Consider the following 19,996-nt stretch of genomic DNA (forward strand, 5'->3'; position numbering starts at 1 on the left):
ATGTAAAAGAGATCGCTTGACAAGCTTTTTTTTTAAGTTGCTCAAGTTTCATTGTTCTTTGTTCATGTTTTTGCCACTATGCTTGCCCATTAACCAGAATAAATTATTGCCAGTTTTTCATTTGATTTTAGGTAAATCCTCTCCATGTGTTTACACATCTCCTTATCTTTGACTTTCCTAATTCCAATAACTTATCATTGATAGGCATATAACATTCAATCGTAAAATGAGGTGGCCCTTTTCCATCTTAAACGGATTTTGAGTATTATCTTTTAAGGGATTTATATGCCCATCAAATGGAAGTTTATATATATATTCTTTTATTTCCATTTCACACACGCTGTATCAAGGCGAGGAGTCAGTTCAGATGCAAAATAATGCTACCATTGAGGTGTATCGTGTTCCTTAAGCTTTTATCCTGAACTTGCTCTAATGTAAGCTAAAGGTTGTTTTTCTATTGTAAAATTAGATGGGGTATCATTACCAAAGAGAGATCAAATGACGTAGCCCGTACCGTACACAAATATATAAAAGGTCCCGACATGACAAAATGTGAAACAATTCAAACTAAATTCGTCTTAGATACATGATTTTTGTTTTTATTACTTGTTGGCTTTGAACTAGCGGTCAGTAACTGCGAGTACTCTTATATCTGTACTTACTGTCTTTTGGGAAGTACAAGTACCCGGCCACGTCCTTTTTGTTTTTTTGTCGGATGTATTTCTATTTGTATCCATCTGATGGGTTAAGCTTTTTTCAACGGATTTTTTATAGTTCGCTTTTATGTTGTTCTGTAACACCACTGTCCCAGTCTGAAAGAGGGGCTGGGGTCCCGCTAATATGCTTAACTCCGTCATCACATTCTGTATGAAATTGCCTGTCATAATTCAGGAGCCTGTGGTTGTCTTTTGTTACTGTGTTTCATATTTGTTTTTCATTTTTTTTTGTACATAAGTTAGGCTGTTAGATTTCTTGTTTGAATTATTCTACATTTTGTCATTTCGGGACATTTTATAGCTGACTATGGGGTATGGGCTTTGCTCATTGGTGAATGCCATTTCGGGACATTTTATAGCTGACTATGGGGTATGGGCTTTGCTCATTGGTGAATGCCATTTCGGGACATTTTATAGCTGACTATGGGGTATGGGCTTTGCTCATTGGTGAATGTCATTTCGGGACATTTTATAGCTGACTATGGGGTATGGGCTTTAATTGTTCACTTGTGTATTGTCTATTGCTTTTATGCCATTGTTACCCTTCTGTAAGTTTTTTTTTATATATATTCTTTTTCTGTACCCTTTCTTTCGCCACTACCCGAAATTTAAAAACGAATCATTGCCGTATCAGCGGTGTCTCACGTCAAATCTTAATGTTGTAATCTAGTCAATTTGATGAACAACCTCCAACTATTTACAACACATTTGTTTTTTTCTCTCTGGTAAACAAGTCTATTACTGTCTATAAATAGAACAACATACTAACATAACAAAAATTAATTTGGCTGAAAGTGGCGTAATTGTAAAAGTAAGCAAGGTTATCTGAGTTGTTTCTCCTTATTTGGAAAAAAAATGTTTGTATTCACAAAAAAAAAAACAGTCGTTGTAATATTAAATTAAAACATCTAGTTTCCTCAACTAAATGAAAGCATATTACTCATGTTACACTTTCTCCAAATTCGTAGATTTGGTAAAATAAAAATGACCGATTGTGTTCGGGAATTATTTTTTTATTGGAGTCAGAGATATTTTTCTAAATAAACTTGAAACAAACTATCATTTTCTATTTTTTCGCATATCATTTTGTGAATCATGAACCCGCTAACTAACGGTAATGAGTCCAATTCGGTTGGTCACATTCGAGGAAACAGGACGGCTGGGATTGTAGATAAGCCCATCATGATGCGTACGTAAAATTTTAACAATGTCTTTAAAATTGAATTGGCAAGTACCCTTTTCTATTTGAGTATTATTACGAATAGAGGCAGGTGTGAGGTATTTAAGGTCAATGAGACAGCAACCCGAAAGACTCAATTTAAATTCATCATTTTGTTGCATTTCTTTATACTTTCGGTTTAAGCCGTTCACAACTTGTTTAAGCTCTGAATTATGTAGAGCTTGACGCATCGCACAGAAATCCATCTGTAATTGAAGGTTGTACGTTGACCTCTACATGTTGTTTCTTTTTTTTTTTTTTTATTTCTTTTTTTTTTTTTGTATTTTGTGTTGTTTGGTTATTGTTTTATCAAAATCTTCTTTTAATCGAATCTCGATTATTAGTACGATAATCAAGATTTTAATTACATTTGTAATATTGGAACCGGTCAATATGAAAAGCTTATAATAATAAACGCCTGTTATAAGTTGAGTACCTTAAAAAGCTGGAATAATTCCTTTCTTTGTTTTTTCAGTTTCAGTAAAAACCCGTCCATGCGAAACTTCGCTCATATTCATAGTTTTTCTTTTTTAAAAAGATATCTTTACAGACAGCCAATTGCTTATGAACATTTATATATTAAAAAAGGAAGTATGAGAGAGTTGGTTGCGGCGCTTTCCAGCAGTTGAATTTAAATACTATTAAGATAATACATCTCAGATTGATTTTGGTTCTATTGTTAATATATGCCTTTTCAATAGCAAAATACATATCATTGTGTATTTGTAAATTACAATTTGAACTGTAAAAATGATTTAGTCCAATTTTATAAACATATTTATATCATTATGTCAGATAAGATTACGTATAAGTTCATTTTAACTCAGTTCTTTATTTGGCACGTGCACATGGCCTTCTTTTCTTCATGTTAGTTCAACCTTGTTCGTATGGGTTCGTGTAGCTGTGAATAGTAACTATTGCGGTCCTTATGCTATTCTGTGACAATTTGCGGCCCGAAAATTGTCAAAAACATCAGAAGAAGCATTACAGCTAAGCATTTGCATTTAGGGTTCATGTTGTCTGTCTTTAGTTTTATTAGAAGGGTTTTGTAGATGTTTTGTTTTGTCTTTAGTCATGTTTTTATCTGGGGTCTCTCTGTATAGATATGATGAGTTTATTTATTCAACTTGTCAGTTTTGTTATATATGTGGTGGTGTTTAACGACCTTGACTGGCCTTTCAGCCCTCGCACGGTCGGCTCGGTGCCCGAAGGCGTTTGGTGAGCTTTAAATATTCTGGAGCCATGGGTCTAGTTTTGTTTGAGTCTTACGCCTTTTTAAGTACACATATAGTTAGGGAGCTACCATTTGATTTTTATGGGGGGGCTAGGATGAAAAATTTTGTCCTGCATTTTTTTTTAACTGTAATCTCTGTCCTGCCTTTTTAGTTTTCACTCTAATCGGTCCTGCCTTTTTTTTTTAGTTTATCCTGACTTTTTTTTACCTAAATTGTCGTCCTGACTTTTTTTTTTTGCAAGTATCACATCCTGCCTTTTTTTTTTTACTCAAAACTGCTGTCCTGCCTATTTTTTTCAAATTTCATCCTAGCCCCCCCATATAAATCAAATGGTAGCTCCCTTATATACGTATAATTTGTTACTGAAATAACAACGAAAAAGTTTCATTTACATCGATTTCACGCTAATACGTTAACACTCATACAAAATCTTCTTGTTTTGACGTCATAAAAGAACTTGGAAACGACGAACGTTGCAAACTAGAAAATTGAAAATGCAAAGAAGAAATAGTCGTGCATTGGAATGCGACCTTCAAACAAGCAGTGTTCCTTCAAGTTTATATTGGAATATTGAAGAAGTTGCGCAATGGATAGAAGAATTAGGATTTCCTCAATACAGTGTAAGTAAGGGAAAACTTCAGGTTGATTAGGGCCGTAAATTATATAAAGGCATGTAGGCAGTTGCCTCCTATTACAAACCGGGAAAAAAAAAAGAAAAAATGAAGAAAAAAACACTGAAAAAAAACAAACAAATGTTTAAAATCATGCTTTATTTTAATAGTACTGGTTGTTACTCTTACGCATATTAAGGAGGTTGGGTAAAATATTCGATAGAGCAAGCATTCAAACGCATTGTCATGCAATTAAAACACGGAACAGGTGAACAATGACGGAAAGCAGATTGTGTAGTCTCTCTATGCAACACATACATCTACATAGAAGTCACTGTGTTGCAATATTGAATGCATATAAGTGCTAAAGACATGGGATTCGACCAGGCACAGAAAAATCCCTTTAGCATTTGACAAAGCCTAACCGATCGAGTAAAACTTTCAGTGTAAACAAACTGTGTTACGCTGTAATAATTTGAATTTGATAATTAAAGTTTTGTTAAGTATGCAATTTCATTTTAAGGTTTGAAAATTGTGTCTCCGAAATGGAGCTCCATTTGGACAGTCAAAAAACCTGATAAACCATAAAAAAATATATTCAACTTCAGGGGGCATTTCATTTTAAGTACGCAAATTGGTTCCCTAAAACTTAGTAATAATAGCTTTTGAAGAGTCATAAAGCAGGACAAAGGATAACAAAAATCTTACACGTTATCTAACTTTGGATAATAAATATTTTCAATATATTCCATTGAAATGTTACATAAATTTAACAAAAGGTGAATTCTGGGGAAGTACATTGCATTTTCTGCATAAAAAGGTCCACAAAATTTCTCTGCGAACATCAGCTGCCTCCCCTTATAGGGAAGGCAATTTACGGCCCTGTTGATATATAGGGAAAGGGATGCACGATATGCAATCTAATATGATTTACAGCAACTTAAGTCTAGAGTGTAATGTACTGACCTCTGTTGGTCTCCTATGGATGTAGAGTTTCGGGCTTTTAATGTCAAACGCTCAATATGTAGAGTCTAGCTCTGTAGATTTAAAGGTTAACGCTGGAGACGAATTCTTTCTTTGTTCTTTTCGCTAAGAAACCACCTCCTCGCTGTTATTAATATTTTTGGATATGTATTTTTTAACACAAGCTATGTAACTATTTTTCAGATATGCTTCCGCCTAAATTTTATAAATGGAAGAAAACTTATTGCAATTGATGGTTCTGCACTTCCGAACATGGGAATCCACGACTATGAGCATATCAAGGTATTTTGTTTTATGACCTATTAAACAAATTGCAACATTTACCTCTTAAGAAATTATTAATTTATTTTTGTTTATAAATTCAAACGTCCTTTTATACTTAATGTGTACCTACAACAATTTACTTCTAAAATTGCAGTCGTTAAAAAGAGTTCAGATAAAGAATCAATTTTTATCTTTTTTTTATTTTTAAACCTTTTACCTTAAAAAAAAAAACACCACATTCTCCTGCAACCAACAAGATTGCCTACACCATACGCGCCGGAAGTAATGGTACCATACGTTTACTGTTATCCCAATCTGAAAAGATTTCCTTGAGCTCAAGTCCTGTTAAGGACTATCATCCATCGGTCTGACACCTAAACATGGAGTTTTTTCATAGTTCTTTTCTTAACTATTTAATTTAGTTTTCCCAACGAGATATGTTTTCAATAGTTAAGTTTATTGGTTGATTTCTGAAATTCTTTAGGTCATAAGTCAGCTGTAAGTTGTCTATATATCAATAACATGGTGTACTTTGCCGCTTTCAATGGGTTACATTTTGTACTTGTCCTTGACCTTATTAAATTACTAAGTTTCTGCGACCTAGTTTTTCATAAACTATAAATGATTGTTCAACTCATTTCGTTCTTCAGAATAATTGTACATGTCACATGATATTGACAGTGAGTATATGGTTCATGGATATTCATTCGGGTGGTCTTTTTCCTAAACTTCCAAACATTATAATAGGTTTGCTTGACCTTGAGATTTTGGACTCATGATATATTGTCACAACCAACAGCTAGAGAGACATACATTTAATGCTAATTTTTAATTTATATAATTTTGTTTTTTGAATTTTGAATTTTAGAAAATAACAGAATCAATTCGAGACTTATTGGGAATTGAAAAAGTGAAGAAAAAGGAAATAGCTATGAAAGATCCAAGATATGCCTATATGGAGATAAAACGAAGAAGTGGCACCATGACCGATCATTTAACATACAAAGACTTTCTGAGGACAAATAAAATGTTCTTCCCTGACCATGTCAGAAAAATGTCAATGTAAATATTTTGTTCAAAGCTTGTTTTTTTCTGCTTTTAATCTTTAATTTTTGTGTATAAGGTATTCATCAATTTTGATCACGTTGTAGGAACTTTCTTGATTTAGTGTTGTTCGTTCATGATTATTTAAGACTTACTATATATAGCCCAATTGACTCATACAATTAAAAATTGGAAAAAATGAAATAAAAATCTGTCAAATTTCTGTTAAATCGTTATTTAAGCTGGAAAGTTAATCCATGAAATCGTCAACGTAAAAAAATGAATTGCTTCACTGAGCGCAGCTGGATACCGCAGAGGTCCAACCCTGAACAGTTTGGGGCAAAATGGACACAATATTCGCGATTGATACAGGTCTGAATTTGGATTGTAATTAAATATTTGACACAGAATAACTGTAGTCAAAGAACTAAGAATTGGTTATAGGATTAGAATTTATATTCTAATTGGATTAGAATTTATATTCAATTGTTTGCCTTTGTGCAACACACTATGATGTTGTGAATTGACCCCCCCCCCAAAAAAAAATCCCCCCATTTCTTTTTATCCCCCTCCCCAAATTTGTTTTCACCTCCCTCATCCTTTTTGTAAAAAAAAATCTTTCCCTCAAGATATGGTCATAATCTCAATTCAAATATTCAATGGGGTTTGCAACCATAATTACCCATTTAAATACATCATTAAAGTCTTAAAATAGAAAATGACATACATGATTATGGCTTAAAATAGATATCCCTTAATCAGCATTTTTAAAATAATAACTTCTAAAAATAATCAGTCCTCAAGACAATACAGCATTTCTTTACACATAATTTAAAAGCAGTGTAAGGGAGGTAATCCAAACATATAATTTGTACTTTTTTTATGTCCATTAAAACAAAGAAAACGTTGTTTTTCCCCTTTTTTGCCCCTAATTACTAAATGGTATGATCCATACCTCCCCCAACCTCCAAACTACCACCACCAACATCACAACCACCACCACCCAAACTATTTTTTTTTGCGGTCGTATAAAAAAATGCCCATGCTGCAAGCTAGTTCAACACAGAGACATATATTAGGGACGACATCAAAAGATCAATGTAAGATAAAAAACTTAATTCAAATAGTTTGGGGGTGGGGGGTTGAACTGCTGCAAGATTTGGTTATCCGACATTGATTTTTACATATATCCATATGGGTCAATCAATTTTTCCCAAATTAAGTTAATAGGGGGGGTAGGGGGGTCAGTGAAAAAACTATTGGAATTAAGTTTTTTATCTTTCATTGAACTTTTGATGTCGTCCCTTACAGATCATTCAGTACAGTGTTAAAAAAAATACACACTAATTAAAATACATTATTCTGACAAATTCTAGTATACACATAGAGTGGGGGTTTAGCATATACCAGATCGGTATACAGCCATACAGACCTGACAAATCCAAGTAAAAGAAAAAGACTGAATTTAGCATACTTTTCATTTAAACATCTGAAATAAAGATGGGTGAATGCTATGTTATGTATTTATTTCAAGAATGGCTTAACAGTATAACAAAAATGCAGAATGAGTATTTTTTTAAGGTTTATTTGCTTCAACTATTTCCTGGGTGTTGAAATAGTTCATCATAAGTCTAGCATCCTATGAAAAAGGTTTATGACAAAAAAGTGACTGAAGTTTTGGATTCGCATTTACAAAAAAAGACCACAAATCTTGCCAAAAAAAAATGACAGGCAAATGTTAATAATGCTATACAGTGACTTTTTAACTCGAAATAAATCAATCATCCCAAAATATGTAGCTTTTTCACACAAAAATGAGTTAAGTGGCATATGAGAATTTCTAACTTTTTGATGAGAACGTGTTGTATTTAATATGTTTCTGTTCAAAGTCAATAACAAAATAAATCATATATCTTAGACTAAACTATCAATCAATAAACATGCAACATCCAATAGATTAAGTCTATTAGACTCTATAAATCCTTTGTCTACAGGACGTCATCAACAGTCAGAGAAAAACATGTCTATGTCCGTAATATCGACATTATTCCGTTAATGTCTCGAAAATTATATTTCTATTAGAACTTCCGGTATGAGCAACGAATATTTTCACAACTTTAATAATATGTATTTTAACATTCGTAAGAACAATTTGCAGTAAATAAGAGAAAAAATGAGTTTAATATCAAGAGCCCACACCAAATGCATGCACTGGTTAAGTGTGATCCAGCCATATTTAGTAGAAGTAGCATACTTTACATTTTTCCTCTCACGTCATATGACTCTGCCCTTATTTCAACAGTACGTGAAAGAAGAAATAGAAAAACAGCATAAAAGTACCACTCCTGCTAGTATAAATTTAACAGATACCACCAAAGATGCATTGACCCACGAAGAAATTACACTGTACTAAGCCTTCAGATTGCTGAAGGTTTACCAGCAGTAATAACAGTGATAATGTTAGGCGCTATCAGTGATAAAACGGGACGTAGAAAAATATTATTATGGATGCCATCATTAGGAAGTGTCCTATATTCTTTCATATACATAATGATTCAGTATACTGGTTGGAATTTGGATGGGTTATTCATGGCATCAGCATTGCGAGGATTGAGTGGTAGCATGACTGCATTTTTGGCAGGAGGAACATTCTATGCAATTAATAGTTCAAACAAGGAAAACAGATCAACAAGACTTGGTGTTCAAGAATTTCTGAATGGCATAGCATATGCAATTGCCAATATAATGGTTGGATATTGGGTCAAATCTAATGGATTTCTACGTCCATTTTGGTTTACATTTATTTGTAGCTGTATTTCCTTTTTAATTTCATTTTTTCTAGTCAAAGAAGTTGAAATTACTCAACAGAATCTTGTGGCCAATAGAATAAGCAGTGATCAAGGTAGTAACAACTGTTGCATAGACACATTTAAACCATTATCAAGATTCTTTAAATGCTGCAAAAATAGGAAATTAATAAAAGTATGGCTGTCAATCATTGCTTTTCAAAGTTATGCCATAGTTCATCTTGGACAAATTAATACATTGGTGTTGTACTTTATTGGACCACCATACCAGTGGGATTCTGATAAATTTGGTGTGTTTGCTGCTGTTGCTATGGTGGTTGCTGCCATTGGAGCTGCAGCCTCTCCAGTTATATTAAAGCCGTATCTTTCAGACATTAATATTACATTCATTGGTTTATTCTCCAAAGCCATTGGTACCATGTGGATTGCTGTAGTAAAGAATGAAACTGTGTTATATTTTGGTAAGCAGTGTTAAAATCAAGTTTGAAACTTGGATCATGATGCATTCATGGCAATTGGTAGGTGGAATTGATAAAAAAAAAATGTTCATGAAGTTGGTAAACATTAATGAGACAACAACCCAATGAACCCAAAAATAACATAGTTCAAGTCAGATCAACCTACAATGTACAAGCTAAAATGTAAAGCTTAAAATGTGAATAAAAAAGAAAAAAGATCTTCAATCACAACCAAATCAAGAAATAAAAAAATCTACATTTATACATACATTGTCGTTGTATATTTACATTGTAAAAATATGTACATGTAACAAATAGGGATGGCCCTGAAATAGAGAGATAGCAGTTTCAAATGTACCACCACTCCACCAGTATGACCAGTACACTACTTACATGTATATTCTTCTAAATTGCTCTTTGGAGTACATAAAATCAGCTTCACATGTACATGATGTAAGACTGTAAAAAACATGGCCAGCCATTTGCATTACTTCTTCCTTGTGTTCTAAATAACAGTCCCATTAATTGCATTAAAAATATTATCAATCATTGCGAACTCTGCTAGTCTTTACAGATTTCAATAACCAGCATTTGACATAGTGTACAATGTATATGTACATTTGTACATGAACATGTACATGTACTTGAATTGTATCAAAAAGTAAAATAAAATAAAAAATCGGAACTCTGAGGAAAATTCAAAATTAAAAGTCCCTAATCAAATGGCTAAATCAAGCTATTGGACAACAACTTACCTATTCCTGACTTGGTACAGGCATTTTCTTATGTGAAAAATGCTGGATTAAACCTGGTTTTATAGCCATGATATCATAGCTACAATAACATGTAGCTATTTAAATCTTGGCTGTTACTGTGGTCTTTGTGAATTCATTTATATTATTCATGTGATACTAACTTTCTACATTATACATAAAATTATGCTTTTTGTTATTTTCTTTTTAGCAATTCTTCTGCTAGTTGGGGAGTTGCTTCCTTTTCCTATGTTGAGATCAGTGGTGTCCAACAGTATTGAAACAACAGACCAAGGTAATAATTACTGCAATAAATACCATTTCAAATGTGTATTAAATATTATTAAATTGGTGATCAAATAAACATACATAGTCATTAAGTGAATGGATCCAAAAAGAAAATCATACAATTTGTTTTCTCTTTGAGTAAATGAAACAGTTTTATACAAGAACAAATTAGGTAATTGCATTAAATACTTTTGCGTAAGGCCAACATTAAAAATATCTTTGTTTCCCCTCCCCGACTGAGGTTATCAGGGTATGGGTAGGTAGGTAGACAAATTATTTTATTTTATTTCTTGATATAATTTTTCTAAATGGAATTTTTATAAAATTCAACAGGTAAGATAAGTCAAGAAAAGTGGGGTATTCCATGTTTTCAGTGTACACCCCAAGTTTCTGGTGTAGAAACAGTACACAGGGACCTCCTTTTTTCCAATTCATTTTATGGTATGAAATCTACAAAAGCACACATTCTTCATGTGATAACAATGTTTGATGAAAGCAAGTGTTTAATTATTTAAAAATCAAGCTTATTTCAAGTCTAATTTGATGCATAACTCACAACAAAACAATTCCTGTGTTCACCAATTATGAGATGACAAAAAGATATGTTCAAAATTTTCAAAAGAAGTGAACATAATTCAGTTATGTTCAGTTACACCTGGATCATGCAGCTTGGTCAATTAATTCCTAAACAAAAGATTTGTATGTTTTTTCGAGTTCTAAAAAAAACAAGGCTTCACTTATTCATGTTTTGTTGTTTCTAGAATACTTTGAGTATTTACAAATTCAACTGATGCAGTTGTAAAGTAAAAAGTGCTCTTTTGTAAATTTCATGTCATAAATTAAAAAATAAAAACACATTTAAACTGGTCTTGTTTACTCCAGAAATCAGGGAGGTTCCCTGAAAGCAATGAATTCACGTATCCAACATTTTCTGACTTGTGCCCAACCTGTTCGAAGTTGATGACAAAGTAGATTGATTTCAAAGCATGATTCAGACCGTTTTTACTCAAAGATTTTATCCTTTAAACAGGAACAGAGGTAAAAGACAAAGCCAATCAAAGTGCACTCAGTAGGTTGAAAGATGCTTCAGATTTTTTATTTTCAAATATCACCCTTGCACACAACACAAATCGTGTGGCAAGGCATTATGTTTGTTTTTCTTGATTCCGAATCATATAGACGCTTCAATGCAAAAATGCCTTGATTTAAAACGCTTGTTGACTACAGCATCAGAAAGGTATGACAAAAAACCAACGCATGTTTACTACAGCATCGGAAAGATATCACCAAAAACCAACATCACAAAAAAAAAAATTTTGGACAAGAATGGCCAATAAAATTTTTTGAGTCGCGGCGATTTTACCGGGTCGGTCGGGGGAGGGGAAACAAACAATATTTTATTTTTGGCCTAAGCTATTGTTCCAGTTTGAGCAGAGCATTGATCCTGTTTTAAAAGATGTTTAGATTCTCAAGTTAAAAATATTTATTAATGCATTTAATTATAAGTTTGCACTTTGTACTTTGAAAAAGGAAATAAATGTACATTACATTTAACTGTTTGAAATGTATAACTTTGAAGAAACCAACACACCTTAATACCAAAGTAGATGTACAAACTGTAGGCAAGACATCATAACAACTGTTCTTTATATTTATATATACATTTGTTTTTTTATTTTTACAGGTAGTTTATTTGCCTTGATGCATTGTGGAGAAAGTGTCTCGTACTTCCTAGCACCATTGATGTTCCAGGCTATTTATTTACATACATTTAAGTTCTTCAGTGGATTTGTGTTTGTTATCTCTGTGACGCTTCTAGTCATCCCTGTTGTTTTTACAATGTAAGTAACAGCCTATGTAATTTGCCATAATTTGGGTTTAGTTAATAGGCTTTTTGTTTTTTATTTAAATTTGAAATATACCAACAATGTTCTAATTAAAAATGATATCCACCTGAACATGCATGAAATGTTTGTTAACAGATATAAACAACCAATGATCAAATAAATCAACCATAAAATGGTAGAAATATTTATAACATAGACTAATACCAAGCAGTCATTACAGCATCACAATTTAAGCAATTGAACATGACTTTTTAGAAGTCTCACAACATTTGTCAACCCTGCAAAGAAGGGTAACTCTAGTATAATTTTCTTGTTCCATACAAAACACATTTCCCCTTAGATATGTGGGGGAGCATCATACACAATGCTAAGAACCAAAACTAAGAGTTTTAATATGGACAGTGAGTCACTCATCATTCTAGAGTAATGCCCTTTTTAGAAAATTGCAAAGCATGAGCAGGGGCATTCACATCCTTAGGCATGTCAGACACATTCTTCTTTTGTTTAACGTAATACCAACCACAATAGATTTATTTTGTATTTAATAGTGCAATCAAGTATGTAGAAATGAATGGACCAACAGAATATGAAAGAATGAGTGGAGAAAATGAAGGCATAGAAACAAGTCAGAGTTATCAACAATTACAAGATCAAGAAGAAACTAGTCAAGCTATCAGTGTTATAAGTAATACTGAAGTCGATGTTTAAATTTTTCATTACATCAATGGTTAAACATAGCTATATAGGACTAAGGTCTTCAACATTGTATAGGTCAACAAAAAGATATTATTTGACTTTAGAGAATGGGGATATATGACAATCGGACAGCAATTCAACTCAAAATCAGTTGATTAGAGCCTAAACCTCTAAAAAAATCAAAGAAATCTGTGGTAACATATATTTTAAAGTAGTGTTTTTTTCTAATATTTTAAACTGATTCATTTATCTGTTCTGAAGAATAAATTTGAAAAACATTTATACCTAGACAGTTTGTGTTTAGTATTCAATTTGTTTATGTTTAATTTATTCACAAATTTTCTAAACTGTGTATGATTAAGAGTTGCTGCCTCCTTGAGAAATATCCCACATTTATTCGATGTCCATATTCGATATTTAGCTGTGGCTTCATGTTTTGTCTGTTGTATAGTGTCATTGCTCAGAAGATTATGTGGTTATATCCAGTATTATTAGTTTTGTGAACACTTGAATATGAATAGTCAAACTAGCATGACTAGGTAATAGAAATGTCATTTTAAGATGAAGAATGGAAGATTATAGTACTTGTTGTTTTTTAAATAATGATATAATGTTTGTTATAGATATTCACCTTACATGTGTTTAAATTATAAGTGCAATATTATTCATTGAAGAACTATTTAATCATATTGGTAAAAGCACTCCAGTCGTAACTAAACAAATGTTAACAAATTTCATAAATTTTATATTTCTGCCCATGTTTTACTGACTATGTTTTGACCTGGCTGACATACATTTTACCACCATTGTCCTTTACAGTTTTCTACCCTGTTTTTAACCAACAATTCTAATTTGCCATTTGATTGTGTAAGCTTTTATTTAGATTTCTGACCAGTCCGAAATTATGCTGTAGGGAAGACAAATATTGGCCACTCATTGGTTTAAATGTCAAGTAAGCAAAATTATGTGATCCTAAGAGCCTAACATTATTTTTATCTGGCCGCAATCATTTGTTTAATCCATAACTATGGTATAATTTAAACTTTTACTTGTCAAGTTCTTTGAAATCATAAGGAAAAGGTTATTTTTCAGATAATTGGTTTCCCTTACAATTTTCTGTCTGACTGATTTGTAGTTGATCAGATAAATTATCGCGGTTTTTATGACAATCCTTAAACAAATATCAGGATTTCTGGTAACTCCAGATACTCTCTAATCTTTGCTGTGCTTGACCTACACTGAACAAATTTCAGCCCTTGGGTAAAGAAAATATTTTTTACCCCACTACTGTTCAGACTTTGGTTAAAATACAATAACATGTAGATATATCTGCCCACATATATATACGCAAGTTTGGATAGAATCAATAAATTTAAGAGAAATTTATAGTCGTTATATTCCAGTGCTCTAGGATTGCTGTAGACTTTGTCATGAAAAATATTCTCAATTAACCATTCAGAATAAGCTCAGGATCTATCTAGCTTAATAACATTAAGCTTCCAACTGAGTGGCTCTCTCATCCTGAGAGTGTCAATTTGTGACACATTTTTATAATATGAAGGTCGGTGGTTTTCTCCAGGCACTCTGGCTGCCTCCACCAATAAAAACAGCCGCCACGAAATAGCCTAAATGGGGTGCTTTAAAGTGGTGTTAAAACACCACAAATAAATAAATAAATAAATAAATATAATATGAAGTGTGCAGGCTGTCATGAGTGGGAGAGTAAGCATGAGTTAATCATGGGGAGGGACTGAATAATTATTAATGTTAGAACTTACATGGAATTTTACGATAATTGCTATCAAAATGTTAGATTTTTTTTAATTTTGTTATTTAAGTATTTTGCATCACCATGTTTTTAATCAATATGCACATGCATGTTATTGTATAATCATGCAATATAAATATATATATCTTTAAAGAAGTCATAAATTGTAATATACATTTTTAATGTAATTTCTTAATAAGATAAGCCAAATAAGTAATGCCAAATTTGTAATTTTTCTTCTTTAAAATTATTATTATTGCATAGTATATTGCAGATTCATTATATAGCTTTAAAAATTAAAATGATTGTAATAATATTGATTACTCATTTCTCTCTTTTTTTATGTCTTAATTGAAATGTATCACAAAGATGACTTTGAATGTTTGTATTATAAATGCTTTAAGATGACTTTCCAAATATGTCAAATAACTTATTTTTGTTGATGTGTTAGATCTGAGGAAAAAGGATCTGTAAGGGAATACCAAGATCTGTATTAGAATCACCCTCATAATTAAACAATGTATCAAATAAGTAATCATTCCAAATTTCTGATAATTTAATAGGTAATTGGTATTTATTAATAGGATAGGAAAAGAGGCATTTGATGGCTCAGCCTTTTTGGAATAAGAAACAAAATATTAGCTTTATTCATATTATTTTGTAATACACCTAATACTTGTTAATTGTGTTTAAACGTTTTTCAGTGATTGGTAATTTCAATCAACATTAGTGTTCATATCAACATGGTTGTGTTATATGTTTGTTTGTTTATGTTTTTGTATATGTGTGTGTGTGAAAATTCAATATTCCAGTTTTGGAGTACATATTCCCTTTTTATTATGTAAGATTCTTTATAGCTAGTTAACATTTTATTATAAAACTTTTATTTATCTTAGCACTTTTAGTCTTTCATTTTGTATATTTTTTGAATTGTGTTATATATAGAATTATGATGTTTCATGTAGTGGATTCTGTAAATTAGATGAGGAAATGAATCAGTATGCTAATCTAAGGTTGCATTTATTAAAGAATACTAATATTAAGGGTACCGTTAAAAAACTCTAAAACACGATTTAGTGAAAATCATCTGTTCCTTATTTTGTTCCCAAGTTAAGACAATCGTGTTCAGCCAATCAAATTCCGTGTTTCTCATGATCAATTAATAAACCAATCGAAAATGTTTTCTCTAAAGATTATTCTAACATGCTAGATTTTGAACTTGTGTTGTGTTCATCTAGTTGTAAAATGTGAATTTTCATCTGCAATCGTTACACAGGATAAAAGCATGGCTGATTGACAAAATTCAATGATGCAGTACTACCTCCCTTTGTGCATAATTCAAAATTTCAACAAGCATCTAATATTCTTACACAAGCAAATAAACCCTGGTCTGCTAGCTACATGTTCATCTTTTCTACCGATTCAATAACTAGAATCATGCAAACAGACTTAAGAAAAAGGCATGTAAATTGTTATTTGGATGGAGAGTTGTCTCATTGGCACTCACACCACATCTTCCTATATCTATGTACAGCCCGTAACAGAGTAGTGATCGAATTCGCGTTTCTTTACCGTCAGAATAAGTTACGTTATCAACAAACTTATTTCAGAAGTGACATAATTTAATTTGCTTCATCGACAAAATATTTCATGTCCAACGTGTAAGTTTTCATTGTTTAAGTCGAAGTTTTTTTAACACAGTAAAACATTTTTTATAATCAACCTCTGTCATTGGCATTTTCATTTTAACGGTAAAGGATCAAATACGGGATCTCCGAAATTTCTATCATTTGTTACGAGGAAATCATTATTCAATCGAACATATGTCTTTGTTCATGACACATATTATGAAATACAAAGGAGTTGAAATTATCAAATACTTTCGAACTGACGGAAACAAAAATACATAATCTAGAATGTGTGTTCTGTCATAAACAATTGCTTCGTCGTGCGAATCAACGAGATCATGTTACATGTAACTGATCTTAGCTGTAGAAACAGTTGGTGCAACCTCGATAAAATCTTTATCAATTTAATATAAGAGATAAACAATGATAATGAATTTATTGGAGTCACATCCACTGTTTCTACTGTAAACATGAACTCGTCGGTTAGCGCAATGAAGACACTTTTAAAGATTGAGATTGTTGGTTTATTCTTTACACCTTCGAGGTATTAAAATTATTTCAGTGTTTATTTAAAGTTAAATTTATTTTCAAATCTCTTCTGTTTAAAATTGTTGAAACTTCCGTTTAAGATTTCTGTGGTAAACTATCTATTCTATAGTTAGGACCATTTTATAATAAATACCCTTTTGTACAAGAATACTTTCTTTATAGAAGTATAGATCTGCTGGTTATAGATTTTTTTTTTAACTTTCATTATTGTGACGACACGCTATGAAATTCAGATTAATTTATAAATGAAGTTGTATATAAATTTTTGGTAATAAACACAAATCTTTCAAACAGTTCCACAAGTCGTCAATGTTACAGTAGTCTGTTTAGTGTAAGTTACTAAGCTTGGCCCGATTCATCTGTCATTTATGGAAACTAATTCACCACTTTCTGAGACATTCATTTTTATTTCACCATCAGACATGGAGCTACATTTGTAACTAAAGGACAACTCTCAAATTAAAGAAATTTGACATGATATACTGAAACGTCCTTCCATAAATCTTTTTTTTCTGTTCTGACTTTGAAGAAATGACTACTTTTTGCCCAATCGAAATGGTGCATGGACATATTTTGTTTCATATTATTAGAATTATTTTCAATATTATCGGTATTAAACTTGATTATCGATACATGAAAGTTTGTCAGCATTGTCAGTCTTTTTAACGTTAAAGTACTAATAGTTCGGTCACTACTCAATTAAGTTTGTCGATAACGTAGCTAATTTTGACGGTAAAGAAACATCAATTCGATCACTTCTCTGTTACGGGCTGTAAGTTCATTATACAAATATGACACTTTTTCTAGACAATCCAGATCATGCAAATTACTTCGCTAAAAATTGTAACCTTTAAAATTGTTGTTGCGCACTTAAAACCCGCATGGGAACTTTCAAAAGTTGGTGGGTATGTAACAAGTCTTACTATTTTTATGCCCCATTTATGGGCATTATGTTTTCTGGTCTGTCTGTCCGTCCTGCTTCAGGTTAAAGTTTATGGTCAAGGTAGTTTTTGATGAAGTCGAAATCCAATCAACTTGAAACTTAGTACACATGTGTTCCTTATGATATAATCTTTCTAATTTTACTGCCAAATTAAAGATTTTACCTAATTTTCACAGTCCACTGAACATAGAAAATGATTATACAGATGGGAAATCCATGTACTGATGACACATTCTTGTTTGAAGAAAAAAATCTACGTCATAATGATAATGGAACAAAGCAGGCTGGGTTAGTGGGGCTGCTTTTATGGTAATTCAAGTTACCTTTTATTCACCTTCTTCCACCTCAGAGCTATCAGCTCTTTGATTAGATCTGGCTTCCAAGATTCTATTATGTTTTCTCACTGTCTTTTTACTATCTTTTATTGAGTTTGTTATAGATATTTTATTATTTTTATATTTATTGTGTCTTTCATTTATTTAACCTCACCTGGTTTATTGACCATGTGAACTTTTGTCATTACTAGACATCCATCGTCTGTTGTTTATTCTGCATAATCTGCTACGACAAGTAAATATTGCAGAGGTCACTGGAATCATTTTTAAGTAATCTTATTTCACAGTTATACTTGGTCAACACAGCAGTAAGCAAATCTTTTTTTTTATTTTATTTTTTTTTTTGGAGGGGGGGAGGGGGTCATAGGACTAATATTATTAGTTACGCAGTGTGCAATTGTCCTAATATGAGAATTTATCGGGTCAATAAAATTCATATCGGGTGAGGCGAAGCCAAACCCGATATGAATTTTATTGACCCGATAAATTCCGTATTATAGGACAATTGAACACTGTGTTTTTTTTTTTATTAGGTCAATGGTATAAGGGAGATTCCAATTGACATAATAAATAAGGGAGATAATACCAATTGATGTGATAAAAAATTGTACTGAAATTTTTTAGAACAATATCAGCCAATCAAAATGCGAGAAATTACTCTAAATCAGGATAAAAAATTAAACAGATGTGGTATGATTACTGTTTACACAACTCTCTACCAGAGACAAAATGACACAGACATTAACAAATGTCAGTGTAAGTCCTTCAACAATGAGTAAAACTCATACCGCACAGTCAGCTATAAAAGTCCTGAAAAGACAAATATAAAACAATTTAAATTTAAAAACAATTACAGTCTGATTTATTTTCAACACAATAAATGTAAAATAAACATGATATACAGAAACAATCAACAACCACTGATTATCAGGCTGCTGGCTTGGAACTGGCATATACAGTATGTGATGGAGGTGTAACTCTTTTGCAGGCACCTAACCCTGCTAAAAAATATATATTTTCACGAGTTATGAATAGAATTATAAAGCAGCCTTCAACCAAAAAATGTCTGAATTCATTTAATGAATCTTATGTCTAATTGCATTCAGCAATGCGGTTTCCACTGGAAAAACAATTTATTTCACTGTTACTCATATCAAATGTTTAAATTTCCTGAGTGATACAGGCTCCTTGCATTCTCTGGCTTATCAGATCATTCCTGCAATCAAAATTGTCCATCAATACAACTGAAGTAATTATTTATTGGTCTTTCAATTGATCCTATTTGTTATTGTTGCTTATTTAATGTTGTATTAAAGCATTCAAATAAAACATGTCTTTAAAGTTAAAAATGTCTTTATGTATTTATTTCATATATGTCTGTGATTGTTTAGAGTGAAGGAATCATGGGTTTGGAACCAAGCCTGTTAAAAATTGTTTTTGTTGCTTCTCTGCTAAGCTCGCTGCAATTAGGAGTAAGAGCTAAGACTAGCTCATTGTTAGTCTTAATAATTGTTCATGGTAAGGTAACATGTCTGTCTGTAGACTTGACTTTAAATAATTAAGCTCGTTGAAATTCCAACCCAGCAGATCAGTCTAATACAAAACAGGTTTTGTATATTAAATTCATATTACAATAACATGACCTCGTCCTTAATATGTATTTCATTTTCCACTACCAGTTAAACAGCAATTTACCATCATTTTAGTAGGAACTTTGGCACGTAAACCTTGCCTCAATATGTTGCTATAGTGTGCTTATATAGATTCCACGACTGCAACAAGTGTATTACAATATTTCTCCACTCGAGACAGTTAAATTTTAATAATTTAAAGCGCGAGGCTTGCCGATCTT

General features: G+C 32.0%; 1 protein-coding gene and 1 pseudogene across 1 annotated transcript; both read left to right on the top strand.

The window, feature by feature from the left end:
• The first annotated feature begins 3,616 nt into the window (after nucleotides 1–3,616).
• On the top strand, nucleotides 3,617–6,296 carry LOC143068271 (sterile alpha motif domain-containing protein 15-like). The gene is made up of 3 exons (XM_076242191.1): nucleotides 3,617–3,790; nucleotides 4,949–5,047; nucleotides 5,898–6,296. The coding sequence occupies exons 1-3, from the start codon at nucleotides 3,665–3,667 to the stop codon at nucleotides 6,093–6,095; spliced, it is 423 nt and encodes a 140-aa protein (XP_076098306.1). The 5' UTR covers nucleotides 3,617–3,664; the 3' UTR covers nucleotides 6,096–6,296.
• A 1,864-nt stretch (nucleotides 6,297–8,160) lies between these two features.
• On the top strand, nucleotides 8,161–19,493 carry LOC143068273 (lysosomal proton-coupled steroid conjugate and bile acid symporter SLC46A3-like; annotated as a pseudogene).
• The last annotated feature ends 503 nt before the right edge of the window (nucleotides 19,494–19,996 follow it).

This window comes from Mytilus galloprovincialis, chromosome 3, assembly GCF_965363235.1.
Source record: "Mytilus galloprovincialis chromosome 3, xbMytGall1.hap1.1, whole genome shotgun sequence".
Taxonomy (NCBI): Eukaryota; Metazoa; Mollusca; class Bivalvia; order Mytilida; family Mytilidae; genus Mytilus; species Mytilus galloprovincialis.